Source organism: Hydra viridissima, unplaced genomic scaffold, assembly GCF_058129835.1.
Source record: "Hydra viridissima isolate aposymbiotic clone 2 unplaced genomic scaffold, HvirCarnegie_v1 scaffold_4, whole genome shotgun sequence".
Classification (NCBI taxonomy): domain Eukaryota; kingdom Metazoa; phylum Cnidaria; class Hydrozoa; order Anthoathecata; family Hydridae; genus Hydra; species Hydra viridissima.
Genome location: NW_028324303.1, coordinates 20,323,361 through 20,338,508, shown reverse-complemented (window position 1 = coordinate 20,338,508; position 15,148 = coordinate 20,323,361). Strand labels below are relative to the sequence as shown.

Genomic DNA, 15,148 nt, shown 5'->3' with positions numbered 1-15,148 from the left:
GTATTTCTTTTGAGAAATCTGTAACTAACCTTTTAATACGTAAGTTCGTCATGGAATTAAGTTATTAGGTAATTAGGCAATTATTCAATTAAAGAATCACAGGTTATAGAAAGAAAATCAATTATTTTAATCTGAAACGCCTGTTATCTCAGTCTTAAAATCAAAAATTTTCTAGATGACGTCAGTTTATGACAGATGTTAAAAATGGCTGTTTTACGAGAGAGTAAAAAAACTATACCAAATTAGAGTTTTAAATTATCTTATCTATCATAATAAGATAATTATCATGATATACCATATAAAAACACGCATTCTAAAAGTTTTTTCACTCAGGCAGTAGTCATTTTTGACTTCCGCAATGTTAGACCTTCGCTGACAATTAATATTTTCTTGAAATATTTGTATTCCGGAGTAAAATGATTTTTTTTAACACTCATTATTTCCGTCAAGTTTAGTAGGCTTGGATAAGGAAATATTTTTAAAATGTTGATTTCTAGTAATCTGATGGTCTGATGGCTCGGAATTCGTTTCATTATTCAAGCTTTTGTAAAAAAACTTTTTCTTTTTATTACACACACACACACACACACACACACACACACACACACACACACACACACACACACACACACACACACACACACACACACACACACACACACACACACACACACACACACACACACACACACACGATATATCCTGAACACCCTACGTATGTTTAGGATATATCGCATATATTACAAAGTTCATAAGTTGTTACTGCGAAATCTCTAACTTTTCGAGTAAAAAATGTATGAGCTTTATAAACATTAAGGGTCAGCGTATCGTTTCATTTCCATATCGTCATCATACCGATATGATATCGGAAAAAAAAAGTGTAATCGGAATGATTACGACATAATATCGTTATAAAACTTTTAACCGGTATCGTAGTTTAAATAAAAAACGGAACTCTCGTCATTCCGGTGATTTTTTTTTCTATATATCGGAATGATAACGAAATAGAAATGAAACGATACGCAGACCCTTAATAAACATATCTCATTGGTTATGCAGAAATAGCGAAATCTTGGTAAGAATTTCTGGTTTAAGCAGGACAAGTTTGCCAAAGCAATAAATCAGGGCTTTCTATGTTGTGAAAGAAATATTGGCAGTTTAAAATTTAATTTAAAAAATGGGTTAGGGGTTATATCTCAAACTGGCAGCACCCAGCTTTCGGTTAAAAAGCGATATTTATTATTCTCACACAATATTTTTAAATTAAAGCAAGATTTATATGTTAAAATTAAAAAAAGATTTATGTTAAAATTAAAATTAGATTTATATGTTAAAAATAAAACAAGATTTATATGTTAAAATTAAAATAAGATTCATATGTTAAAATTAAAACAAGATTTATATGTTAAAATTAAAACAAGATTTATATGCTAAAATTAAAATTAATAACAAAAAATGTTCAAAACTTAAATTTGATTCTTTTTTTTTTCTTCAGATAAAAGCTCTAAAATTATTTTTAATTACCTTCAATTTCTTGTGAATAGAGGAACTTTATAAATTTATCCTGTAAAAACGGTAAAAAAAAAAAAATCATAATTTAATTTAAAATTAAAAAACTTAAAAAACCTGATAAAATCTTCACAGAAAAACAAAAACTTTAAATATATGTATTTTCCATATGTTTTTCAACTGTTTTTCTTTTCTTTAAGGTTGGCGTTTCCGTTGCATCTGACATTTTTTAAACTAAAGTTGTAAATCTTAAATGGTTGTCAAATTGTTGATTTCCGCACTCCAAGAAACAAATGGAATGTCTTTCATTAAATATTTATAAGTCAGTTTACAAGCAAAAGAAATAAAAGTTTAATTTAGCACTCCTGATGCTTACTTAGCATAAATTTTCATCTTTTCTATTCTCACCTTGGCTTTTTATAAATCTTCACCTTAAAATTGTATTTAACAATCAGCTTACTCAGTTATTATATTTGTATGTTAATTTTATTCGGGTTTATGTCAAACTTTTGAAAAATTAGTAAACAGATGAATTATAAAAGTAAAAAATTTTCGAAAATCTTTTGATCTTGGACTGCTGAAATCTTTTGATCTTAGCTTGGATTGCTGAAAGCACTTCTTAGTTAGATTGTCTTTAACTTAGGCTAAATGGGTGCACATGAACCAGGTGTATTTAACACTCCAAGACTAACAATTTTTTTTTCTTCTTCTTTCCATTTGAATTTAAAAGAATGACAACATAAAAAGAATATTTTTTTATAATCCAAATTTTTTTTACAATTGTTGTAAATTGTCACAAAGACTCTTCTTTCTAGAAGTTTAAAATTGATTTCAGACAGGTGGTTACTGAATCTGCAATTATCGTGATTAGTTTAAGTCTCTTTGAAAATCATTGAAAAGCCAAATGTAAACCTTCTATTAGCCTGATTCTGTGCGCGAAAGAATTTCAGTGGAATTTTGAAAGTTGTGCGAGCGAGTGCAGTTGTTTTCTTAACAACTTTAACTTTATAAGAAAAGAACTCCATAAACACACCATTAAAAAAAAAAAAAAGGTTCATAAAAAGAGACAAGTGCACTTCATCATAATAAGTGCAACATATCAAAAACTTTAATTTCGAAATCGAATTTAAAGCAACACCAGTAATAATTACACTTGGTGAAATGAGTGTTTAAATAAATTTAGTTTTCGTCGCATTTTCAACGAAAGAGTGAAAGTGAACATGGCGTGCTTGAAAAAATCGCCTTGATTACAAAAACTGTGACCGGTTTTTTAAAAAATAAAGTTTGTATCCTTAGTATGTCTTCAGCTTTTAGTATATATTTTAGTATATTTTAGTTTTTATTTAGTATATAGATATGTAAATAATAGTAAGGTTATAGGCAATATATATTAAAGTAACTATAATTACCTCCTTAAATTTTAGCCAAGTGTAAGTTTCAACAGGTAAGTTAGATCCAAACTATGCTTTATTTTTTAACTTTTAAGCGGAGCAAAAAGAATGTGGTAACTTGGTGTTTCTGGTATCAATGAGCCCAATGGATTTCAGTGGGAGATTTCTTTACGAATCGTATGGAGCCACATAATTTACGATTACAATTATCTGCGACATTAAGACGATAATTATTACCTATGTTTAAATTGTCTTTTGACAAAATTTCCACTTGATCCAAAAATGATGCAGTATTGCCACCATCTTTGCTTGGGAAATGATATAAGAACTTAGTTACTTTATACGGCTATAGTATTAAAAGTGACAGCAAAAAATTAATTATTGTCAAGAAACATGTTAAAAGTGATATTTATTATTTAATTATTATAAGTGGGTGTTGTTAAATGTGGTATTTGTAACCTAATTATTGTTATTATTGTTAATGGTTAATTTACTGGTGCGTGTTCACCACAGACCTCTTTTTTATTATATATTCTGTTGGTGGAGCAGCTTAGACACTCTTGCATTTGTATTAGTTTAAATACATAGTCTCTCCAAACGATCAGTTTTCAATCCTCGAGATTTTACATATACTTTAAAATTTTTTTTAAATATTTTGATATAATCACTTCTTAACAAGTACTTATTTAAAAATTAATTACTAAACAACAATAAAGTGAAAAAACAAACAAAACAATTACTGAACCACAAATGATTAAAAACTTAAAACCGAATTTAAAACCAAATTTCTCGGAAGTTTACTTCTTTTTTTTTCTTCTTATTTATTTTTTCTGAAAACTCCCCAGAGAATCTTGCTTTAATTACTCTTTAATCACTCAATACAAAGATGAATATCGTCATTAAACGTTCTATAACTCACGCTCTGATTTCACTGGATATTTCTTTGACTGCTTTAAAATCATTGAATGTAATAAAGAAATTTCGAATGTAATTCAGATAAATTTTTTCATCAATTCCTAAATAAAAGAAAAACTTCACACAAAGACAGTAGAATTTATCAGAATTAGCAAATCTGAAGTAAAAGAAATCTTTGAAGAACTGCTACAACAAGAAAGATATCTGTTAAATAGTGAAATCTATTATAAGGTTAGAAAAAGATTGATGGTGTAAACCCGCCTTATGCAAATGCCCGCGCCAAATAGATTGATGGTATAAAGACTTCTACTTCTTGCTCTAACTATCAAACTGATAGAGGAACTTTCAGAAAGTCTCCAAAGAACTCCAGTTAAAAAACTCAGATATGCCGAGTTTACATTAAACTGGAAGAATGATGAATAATGCTTCAACTATTGCAAAAAAGGTACGGCAATTTTTTTATTTTGTTTGGTGAAGAAAAAGGGGCATTCAACATGTGCTGATAAACGCAAATTTGAAAATATGATTTTAACTTCCATGGAACAAAAAAAACTATGGGAAGTGAAAGGTGACACAACAATACGAACACATGAAGTCAAAAAAAGCAATAATAGAGGCGATTGTTGTTGAGTGCTGCTTAGTACCAGCTTTTGGTTGCCAATTTTTTTTGTTAAAATTTACAAAACCAAAGAAGAACACATTGGTGTTTGCTAATTAACTAGTCAGTCCAATTAGCTATGAGAGATGCTAATTAAGTGCTCAATAAACTTACTTTTACCAAATAGTGTTAAAAGATAAAATAAATAAACTAAAGCTACAGTATAATTACAGAAAGATATTTCGCAAGGTTAGAATTATTTTGTTCTATCTACTATTTTAAAAGTTTGGAGAAAATGAGTTATTCATTTTAGTAAGTAATAATTACTTCTAAAATGCGCTCTATTTTACAAGTTTTTTTCTAAATCACTTGTTTAAACAAATTATTTAAAGCATTAGCTATTATTTCTTTAAAAATTAAAGCTAAAATTTTCAACAACTTTTACTTTAAGAAAAAAACCAAAAACTTTCTCCCAACGTTTAAACTTAGAGATAGAACAAAATAATTCTAACCTCGCGATTTGTTGGGTGAAACTCTTCTTAAAATCTTATTCTACTCACAAAAATCTGTAAAAAAATCTCATAAAACTCAGTCCTTAAAGATAGCAAAAATATGTCGTAACTTCTGGTGAAATTCTGATGCTTTTCACGTCGCAATAAAGATGCTGATGTAGCTTGAGCAAGCTAGTTACAAAAATCTTATCTGCTGTTGTACAGATCGAAATTTAGGCAAAAATTCGGTATGTTTCAAATTTCGATTTTTGTTTTTTTCTAAATTCACGAAATTGCGAAATTCGATTTACCTGCCAGTCTCGTTCTTTCGAAATTCGCGAAATTTATTTTTCTGATAAATTCGAAATTTCGTCTTTCGAAATTCAATATAAATTTCGATACGAAATTTATTTCGACCTAAAACTTGCGGAAAAATTTCGACTCGAAATTAGTTTCGATCCAATTTTGAATACATTTCGGACCGAAATTTAGATCGAAACATCCGAAATTACGAAATCATCGAATTTCGAACTTCGAAATTCCCATGCTTACTACATTTTAATTGTACAAAATTGAGAAAATATTTTCTTTCCTGATCACTAATTATATTGATAGCTATATTAATAAAAATAAATTTTTATTTATTTTACTTTATTTTAGTGATATGAATAAAAATAAATTGTTTTTGGAAATCGTAGTTTTTTCCTAATTGATATTTCTTCCCTAACGGAATGTTATGGAAGAAAAATCAATTAGGAAAATGACATCTTATCTTGAAACCCCAAACGGAAGTGTTATTTGTAAAGTCCATACTATCCTTCATTACCAGAACAATTTTATTTGCTACAAAAGTATGTATAGTAGCATAAGCAGTATAGTAAGACATAATAGAATCTAATTCAAATACACTTAGTGTATACATCGAATGTGTTTAAAATCATTTTTAGCGACAAGAATACGTCACTGGACTTTAAGAATGTCACAAACACATTAAAAAAAGGTGCAAATCAGACTTCATTAAACGATATATTAATTCATAATCCAAATGTATAACGCGGTGTGTGGAAAACCTGAATAGTCCAAAAGCAGACGCCATTTACCAATATACTCAAGCAATAAAGGCTATTGTTTTTTTTTACCTTCCATCCTTTCACTACTTGTTACTAGCTATTTTACCAGTTTTTTCTGAAATCGACAATTTAAAAGAAAATTTAGGAGAACCCAATAATAGAACTTGGTATATTTGCCCGCACTATGGCAATTTTCAGCAGTACTAATTTGCTCTTGCAGGTGTCTTTGTGAAACTATTTATGCTGGGGAAATTTTAATGACTAAATTTAGCAGGATATTTTAACAGTATATTCGGAGATAAATATGTGCATAAAAAAAAACAACGATGAAAAATTCGTGGAAAAGCCCCACAAAACTTCTTTTTTTAATCGAGAAAAAAAAAAAAAAAAAAAAATTATAATTACTGTAAATTAAGTTCTAAAAATATTTGCTTGTTTAAAGAAAAACTTCTACATCAATTGATGTGATATACACGAGCTAAGTCTGGCCTACTTCTCTAGGCTGGCTAGACTCCTAAACATGTGTTTAAATGAATGCGCGTAACACGCGTTTAATGAATGAGTGTAACTCTTCATTTTGTGTTCTCTACCCAGTTGACAAGGAAGAAAAAAAGTAGACACTATGTCATCGATACTTTCTTTGCAATGATCAATGGTCAATTAACATGCATCAATAAAAACCACATATTATGTACTTACAAATAGAGTTTAGTCCATTAAGTACCAGTATCAGGAAGATGAATTTGACATTTTGAAAGAGTCTCGTTGCATTCAGGTGTACATGTAAATCAAATTTAAATCATCTAGATAACTGATTGAAATTAAGAATCTTAAATAAGATCAAAAGACTTTCCTGAAACAAAATATGAACACTATTTATCTCGCATTATCTCGATATTATTTTCCACCTATTACAACCACTGAGAAACCTCTTAAATAAAAGGCATCTACTTAATTTTTGGTAACAGTACAACACAGTCTGTACCAGGAAAGAAAGGCAGGTCTAAGTGGTATTTATTCTCAACAGCTTTGGGAACAAACCTACCTCCAAGGTAGTGGTGTTCACCTTTGAATCTTGCTGCACAAAGTTTAGGTGCAGTGAGGGAAATAAGAACATCGGGTTTGATTCCATCAGGATTGCCATTTTCAACATTCCAACCTGTGACACGAAAAAAAAACAAAAATAAAACAAAAAACCGTCAAAGAAAGTTTAAAACATTTATAAAACAATTTCCAAAAAGAAAGATGGCGCAAGTACCTGAAGGGATATCGACAGATGCCAATGGTATTGAAACGGTTTTTAACATTTCAATCATTGAATCGAAAGGTGGACGCACGTCTCCGCGAAAGCTGAACCCAAATATTGCATCAATTATAAAGTTATAATTTTCGTTAATATAACCGGCGTCCGGTAATTCTTCTATAAAAGTTATAAATTGTCGCTTGCACTGAATGACAAGATTATTGAAAAGATCTTTGTTCGGTCGTTTTGGGTAATAAATTTCCGGTGAATAACCCTGAAAAAAAAAACAAAAAAAAAAAACAACTAAAAATAAAAAAAGGTTGTTAAATAAAACCAAACTTTTTTACTTATTAATCTTAAAAGAATTTCCAGTAAATGTCGTCATTACATACAGTTTTATGATTGAGAGGAAAATCTAATTACATGTGATTCTGTGTACCTCTAAAATGTATGAAAAGTAAAAAGTACTTTTTTCAAAATCCCACTCTAAAAAACACGCCGATTTTTCTACATTCTAAATCGATTTCATAAGTAAATCTGAATCGTTCTCATTTACACTTCAATCATCAATCATTTACATTTATCAATCTTTGCATCATCAATCGTTCACTTTACATTTCTTACACTTTACATCATTAATCGTTCACTTAGCAAATGAAAGATTCAGATTTTTTAAAACATAAAATGTTCAACGATTCGCAGGTGATTGAATATTTCATCTAAATTCAAAATATTTGTTTTTAAATAATTTTTTTAGCCAAAAAAACTCACAAATAACTTAAGATGACGTGCAGCAACAAGTCCGTCTCCTCCGTTGTTACCTGGTCCACAACACACTAATATCTTTTTGTTTGGATTTGATAAGGAATCTAACGGAAATGATTTTGCTACAGCACTTGCAACACTTAAACCTAAAAAACAAAGGATTAAGTAAACCATCGATTACTAATAAATGATAAATATACCACAAGATGTAAGTGCTTACAAAGGCTGACAAAAATCAGATATTTTCTTTTTTTAACATTCCGTAAATTTAACATTTCGTAAAAGTATATCACTGTAAATGTTTAAGTTTTTACCTACTAAAAGAAAGAAAAAAAGATGATTATTTGTATTGAAACAAGATAACCGTATATTAGAACTAAATAAAAAATACAACAAAACAGCATTTTAAATTCAAAACTCCTGATTTTTATTCATCAAACTTGATCGCTAAAAAAATTCTTTATCTGGATATTTTGTTATAACCTCCCATCAAAAATACTTAAGCACTGTTTGGGTGGGAAAAAAAAAAGCTCATTGGCTAGAGTAATTAACAACTAAGTTCACCACATTTTCTCTCAAGGTAAATTGTATAAGAATGCAAATTCATTTATTCTATGTATTGAATATATGAATTTGTATATATGCTTGTATTCTAATACAACTTGCTAAAATTTGTTTTAAATAGGGAAGCATTTTTAAAACGAATCTTTTAAATCCAAACAAATAATAATAATAAAAAAATTAACTTAAAAAGAAATATTAAAAATGTATTTAAAAAAAAGAGTAAAAACAAGTAAAAAGTTTCATGCTCACCTGCCAACTCCATCAACTGCTCGATAGTGTACTTATAATCATTTATTAACTCTACATCTATATTTTGAGCTTCAATCTGGTTCAGAAACTTCATGTTCCTTTGGCTATGTTTATATGAAGTAAATTGAAAGCGAAGTAAGACTTTTGGTAATGAAAAAATTGTTGGTTGTTGTAGAAAAAGAAAAAGATGTTTGTGCATTAATATTTCTAAAAAAAAAAAAAATTGGTGATATTAAGGTTGATTGATAAAATCAAACCTAAGCATCATGCATAGATGCAAAATATAAAGATCAACAGATTTAAGCTCTATTTATTCATACACAAAATTCACCATATTTGGGCTAATATATCTGAGGCTTAAATGTAAATGGGTTAGGGGTGAGGTCAGTGGTAGATGATGGGACCTAAAATCAGAAAGTATTTTGAGCTTCAGCGCTTTTTAATGTGATGTAATTGAGGAATGAAGGAACCTTATCAGATTAAGTATTTAATTTAAAATACAGCATTAAAACCTATTTAACACCTAACATATGATATTGCCACAAAATCATTAAACAGGATTTCTAATCATTTTACTTTAAAGCTTTCTAACTCCTGAACATAATAATTTATTTAAACTAAAAATAAGTGTATATAGCCAGATTGGAGCAAGCTTAGGGGTCACTCAAAGTCATTTAAGGTCCAGAACATTCCAGTAATAATGCACAGCATGATGTAACCAATAGTTGGGTGTGCATACTGCACCAGTTCAGTTGTAGTATCAACTTGTCATAATATCTAATTTATCTAATTTCAGTATGGTTTATAAGGAAAAGTTTGGTTGATAGGGAAAGGTATCAGGCTCACTTCTTTAAACAATTTGGGATATTTTTTTAATTTTTAACTTGCTCTATGTGACTCATGACTAAAAGAAACATCATTTTTTATGTCAATTATTCTTAAAATGTGTATTTGAGAAGAAAATTTTCAAACTTATACAGCAAACCCAATAACTTCCCTTTCTACAAATGTAGTGAGTGGTTGAGTCCAATAAATGGCAGTTTTGGGACTCCATAATAACATCTTAACCACTTCCATTTCTCACCCTGCAGATTCTAATGATGATTCCTAACCTTGTGCTCTTAAGCTTAGACTAAAATCTTGGCCAAAAACAAGTAAATGTCAGCATTCTGAAAATCCCATTGTTGCAGAGTAAATATACTTGACAAAGGTGCCACATATTGTTAATGCAGTTGCAATGGTGCTTGGTCATGAGTTAATACAAAAACTTTGTCAAAAAGCCCATCACACATTCACATTCAAATACTGTGAGGAAGAGTGGCAAATGTACAAAAACTGATAAGCAATACACTATTACTTTACTTGTTACCTAACATTACTTGTAACAAGGCTTTTTACTTAACATATAGCCATATACTGCAGGTCAGAGGATTAAAATCTGGGAAACTCAGTGGTCACAAAACTTTCTCCCAAAAAGCTTTTGTTTTTTCTGAGCCATTCCTAAGTTTTTCTTACTGTATGAGATAGAACCCCATTCTGCTGGTACACAATTTTAGCATGAGGGTCAAAGTTAAGGGTGATCTGTGGCTGGACATGGTCTTCCAAGATTTTATTGCAAACATCTGCATTGATTTTGACCATTGCATCAATAATACAGGCATCTTCAGGCAATTGGAGGCAACAACTTCAAATATCATTACAGAAGCAGGATAATTTGTCCTGAATTTGAACCTAATGCACTCTGGAATATCTTCTGACTTTGAGGTGCTCATGTACTAATCAATTCTACTATTTTTATTATAGAATCCACTGTAAAAAGGTTTCTATTTGAGAACAGAATAATTAGTTGACCTTTCTTAAAGATAGACAAAAGTTTCTTACTTCTCTGAACTCATTTGGATTTGACTTCTTCTGTAAGAGGTACCTTTCGGAACCAGCTTTAGAATTGGCCTTCAGGTCTTATTTAACAACATTTCTGATTATTTGCTCACTCACAGAGAGTTCCTTGGCCATATTTTTCATGGGTCAGACATGCAGATTGCACAGAATCCAGCATTAGACTGCTCTAACAAACCTTAAATCCTTACAGTCTTTCTCTTACCACTTCTTGGTTTGCTCTCTATGTGACAAAACTTTTTAAATTAACTTATCCTAAGTCTTGCTACAATGTCTTCGGGCATAACCCCAAGAGATGAAAATCAATAACAATATCTTTTTTTGGCATTGTAAAAAAAATGTACCTTTCTAAACAAACTTTGTGCAACTGATTTGATTACACTTTGTGTAAGATTCATCAAAATAATGACAAACAGTTATAATATCAAACAGTTTGACCTTGAGTGACCCCTAGATATCAATCAAATAGTACTAATTTCTGTAGAACCATGGCGTGGAATAGAAAATAAGGCTAATGAAGACCTAATCTATTAAAATTCATTTTTTGGACCTTCCTAACAAGAAAATCTTAATATGCTTTATATATACAAATATGTATAAAACACAGTAAAATTTTGTTGAAACCTTTTTTAAACTTTGATAAAATAAAAATTAAAAAAGATATTGACCAAATTTACTTACTGTATTTGAAAAAACCATTTAGAATTTTTTTAAAAATTTTTACGGAATTTTTTTTTTTCTGCTTACAATAATTTATAGCAAAATGTTGTTGCGCTCTGGATCCTGGTGATACTCTTAAATTAATAATCTACTTGCTACCCTCTGTTGCTGATAGTTAAGATTTCTTAAGCTTTATTTTTAGCAAATTATCCCTAGAATTTTATGAAAAACAAGAGCTTAATTTCTTTTAAAAAAATGAGAAATATATCTGCAGTTGTAAAAGCTGAAAAGTTATTATGTGCAGCTGCTACATAATTTTGAATTTAGCACATGCATTAAATTGCATAAATTCTAAATTATAAAATGCAAAATTTAGTTATACAAGTATATATTTAATGTTTGTTCTTTTGAATTTTTAAAAAAATCATTTTCTCTTACACTTCATACTTTATATTTAAAATAATCAAATTATTTGAAAATAGGTTAAGATTTGTACTTACTAACATCTATTAAAATAAATTTATTTATTTTAATAAATGTTAGTAAGTATAAATTTATTTAATTTACTTATATAAATTTGTTTATCGTTTCATTGACCATTTCTCCTAATTAATAGTTTTCTTTAGAATTATACAACAGCTACAATATTTACTAAGTAACATATAAACAAAACTTTAAAGGCCTGATTTTATACAGATAAATTTAATTTACATAATTTTCATTCTATAAAGCAGATACATCATTTGTCAAGGTATCATTTGGTTGCTCATTTCTTTCCTATATCTCATAAGCTGGAATTGTAGATTATATTATTTTTCAAATATGAAGAGTTGTGATAAACAACATGTTTGCCCTTTTCTAAATATTTTTGCAGACAATCAAGATTGGGGACTAATATTTAGAAAAAAATTGCAAACAAATACATACATATTTATTATATATATATATATATATATATATATATATATATATATATATATATATATATATATATATATATATATATATATATATATATATATATATATATAATATATATACTACATATATCTACATTGATATATCATTTCATGAAATATATCAAACCTATGTTAAATATGGATACATGAATTTAAAAAGTGTGCATTTCTAAAGTATAAATATATACATACCACATGCATAAAAATAAAACATACTCATCATAAAGAAATAATATGTAAATATTTATGGATATGGTCTAGCATTTCACATTTTTATATAAATATTTAAATTCTTTGTAATTATTATAATTTTAGTTTGATATATAACGATCAGCTTGGTTAAGCAAAATTAAAATTAATATCTTTGGATAAAACAGTTTTGAATATTTCTAGTTTTTTCAAAAGAAAAACCATAAACCTGTGTGAGTTGAGCATCAAAACAAATGAAAGTTTCTGTCTTTAGGCTGTGGAATATTTTTACCTCATTTCATTGTCTAAATATTGGGCTAATAAGTCGTTTTCTTTCTCTCCCGCATGCGCAAGATTTTTTGAATCGATATTTTAAAGTATGATCTTTAAAACTTACGTGCTATACAACAATCGTGTCACATGCTAATGATACTTGTTAATGATACTTACAAAAGTTTTTTTCTTATCAATGATAAAATTAATTTCTTAAATAAAAAAAAATTAAAATACTCTTCTATTCTATTCTTCAATCATCAGTTTATTTTTATTGCTAATCACAAGTCTGTAATTTGTTTAAATGCAGAAAATCGTATTTCTGAAACATTGATCGAAAAAGTCTTGTTGAATCTTCCATGTTCAGCATTTTAGGGATTTGGGTAGGAGAAGAACAAAGAATAATCACATTATTTATTTGTAAACAATATTTTGAACTTTTATGAGTATAGATATAAATATTAAAACACTCTTAAATATTTAAACGTGATAACTCTTCAATAAAAAGTTCAAATCAATGTGTAAGATAAATATTGTTAATTAGTAGCGCCATGAAGTGGACATCCGACTCAGAATGCACGCTTGTCAGAAACATCACGAAACCATATCCAGCAGCTCTCTGCACTTTTTAGGAGAATTAAACTTTTTTTGTCTAAAATTTAAAATTTCATGACCTAAAAACTTAAAAAGATATTTGCATTATGCTTCTTCATGAAAATATTATTCTTAAGTAAATTTTAAATGAGAATGTCATACTAAAACAGAGAAAAAAAATCAATAAAAAAAGAAAAAAAAAAAAACACCTGCGATAAGTCAAAATTGGTGCAGCAACAATAACATCAATGGTAGTATTTGTAAAAACGTGGAAGTCTTGCATCTTATTTGCATTTAACAAGATTTTTCAAAACAAACTTCTCCAAATGGGATCTAGTCACACAGATTAACGTGGTATAAACTCACGAGATTTTGGTGGTGTAAGCAGTTCTTTCTTCCCAGTGAGCACGCCACAAAGTATAAACGTTTTATTCACGTATTTTATTCGGAAACACAAATAAAATACGTGAATAAAACGTTTATACTTCGTGGCGTGCTCACTGGGTTTATACCACCTTAATCTTGCAAGCCTATTTCTGGTTATCATAATCGGTTTTCTAACGGCTGAATAATTATCAGTTTTGCATGATTACCAACTTTTTTCCTGATGAAAATGATTTTTAAGCTTTTCCAAAGTTCATGAATAACTTAATTTTTGATTGGTTCAAACTTGACGAAGTATAAGACTTTTGGCCCACCCAAAATTTTTTATAACCTTCCATATCTTCCATATCTCCCAGATCTTCCATATCTTCCATATCTTCCATATCTTCCATATTTTCCATATCTTCCATATCTTCCATATCTTCCATATCTTCCATATCTTCCATATCTTCCATATCTTCCATATCTTCCATATCTTCCATATCTTCCATATCTTCCATATCTTCCATATCTTCCATATCTTCCATATCTTCCATATCTTCCATATCTTCCATATCTTCCATATCTTCCATATCTTCCATATTTTCCATATCTTCCATATCTTCCATATCTTCCATATCTTCCATATCTTCCATATCTTCCATATCTTCCATATCTTCCATATCTTCCATATCTTCCATATCTTCCATATCTTCCATATCTTCCATATCTTCCAGATCTTCCAGATCTTTCATATCTTCCAGATCTTCCAGATCTTGGATGACGCCAAGTGTCATTTAAAATTTTTTAGATACTTTTGCAATTTTTTCAGATACTTTTGATGCAATTTTTAGGAATTAATAATGCTTCTTTATTGTTGATCCTGTGACCATCCTTCATACCTATTATGTCCTCTGACCATCCTTCATGCCTATTATATCCCACTTTGTTGCTAAGTTTACTGCTTTTTGATCATTATCTATGCGTTTTAACTTTCAGCCTCAAAAAATCTTTAACGTAACTTTTAACGTCATTTTTAAAAAAACTTTTAACTAGTCATTTTTAAAAAAACTGGTCATTTTTAACAATTTTATGCAACGTTTTTTTGAAAAATGATTAAACTAACAGTGGGTTCGAGAAGTAAATAGAACAAAAATCATTTTAAAATATTGTGTTTTTTTTACAAAGTTTTCTTCTATGTTTTTCATATGCACGTAAGTAAATTAAATTAATAAAAAAATGGACAAGCTAATAAACTTGTTAGTGGTTTTAGTAGAGAAATATACTTTCTGTTAACCAAAGAAAAAATAAAAAGAAGTATGCTTTTATTATAGTTGCTTTTTTATGATTTTTTGAAAAAAGGTATTGATAAACATCTTAAAACTTCCATTTTGAAACCTCTACAGGTGACATAAAAAA

At 28.7% G+C, this 15,148-nt stretch overlaps 1 protein-coding gene across 1 annotated transcript; it reads right to left on the bottom strand.

Annotated features, from left to right (window-relative positions):
• Nucleotides 1–6,303: 6,303 nt before the first annotated feature.
• LOC145182758 (NAD(P)H-hydrate epimerase-like) lies at nt 6,304–12,853 on the bottom strand. The gene is made up of 5 exons (XM_090085990.1): nt 12,729–12,853; nt 8,796–9,002; nt 7,989–8,128; nt 7,233–7,491; nt 6,304–7,133 (listed from the first exon to the last, which is right to left on the bottom strand). The coding sequence occupies exons 2-5, from the start codon at nt 8,992–8,994 to the stop codon at nt 6,922–6,924; spliced, it is 810 nt and encodes a 269-aa protein (XP_089942116.1). The 5' UTR covers nt 8,995–9,002; nt 12,729–12,853; the 3' UTR covers nt 6,304–6,921.
• Between the last annotated feature and the right edge of the window lie 2,295 nt (nt 12,854–15,148).

Coding starts and splice junctions, on each gene's coding strand:
- LOC145182758 (XM_090085990.1), bottom strand. CDS start 8,994: ATGCACAAACATCTTTTTCTTTTTCTACAACAACCAACAATTTTTTCA. Junction 8,129..8,795: donor GCAGTTGATGGAGTTGGCAG/GTGAGCATGAAA, acceptor TTTGTTTTTTAG/GTTTAAGTGTTGCAAGTGCT. Junction 7,134..7,232: donor ATCTGTCGATATCCCTTCAG/GTACTTGCGCCA, acceptor TTCGTGTCACAG/GTTGGAATGTTGAAAATGGC.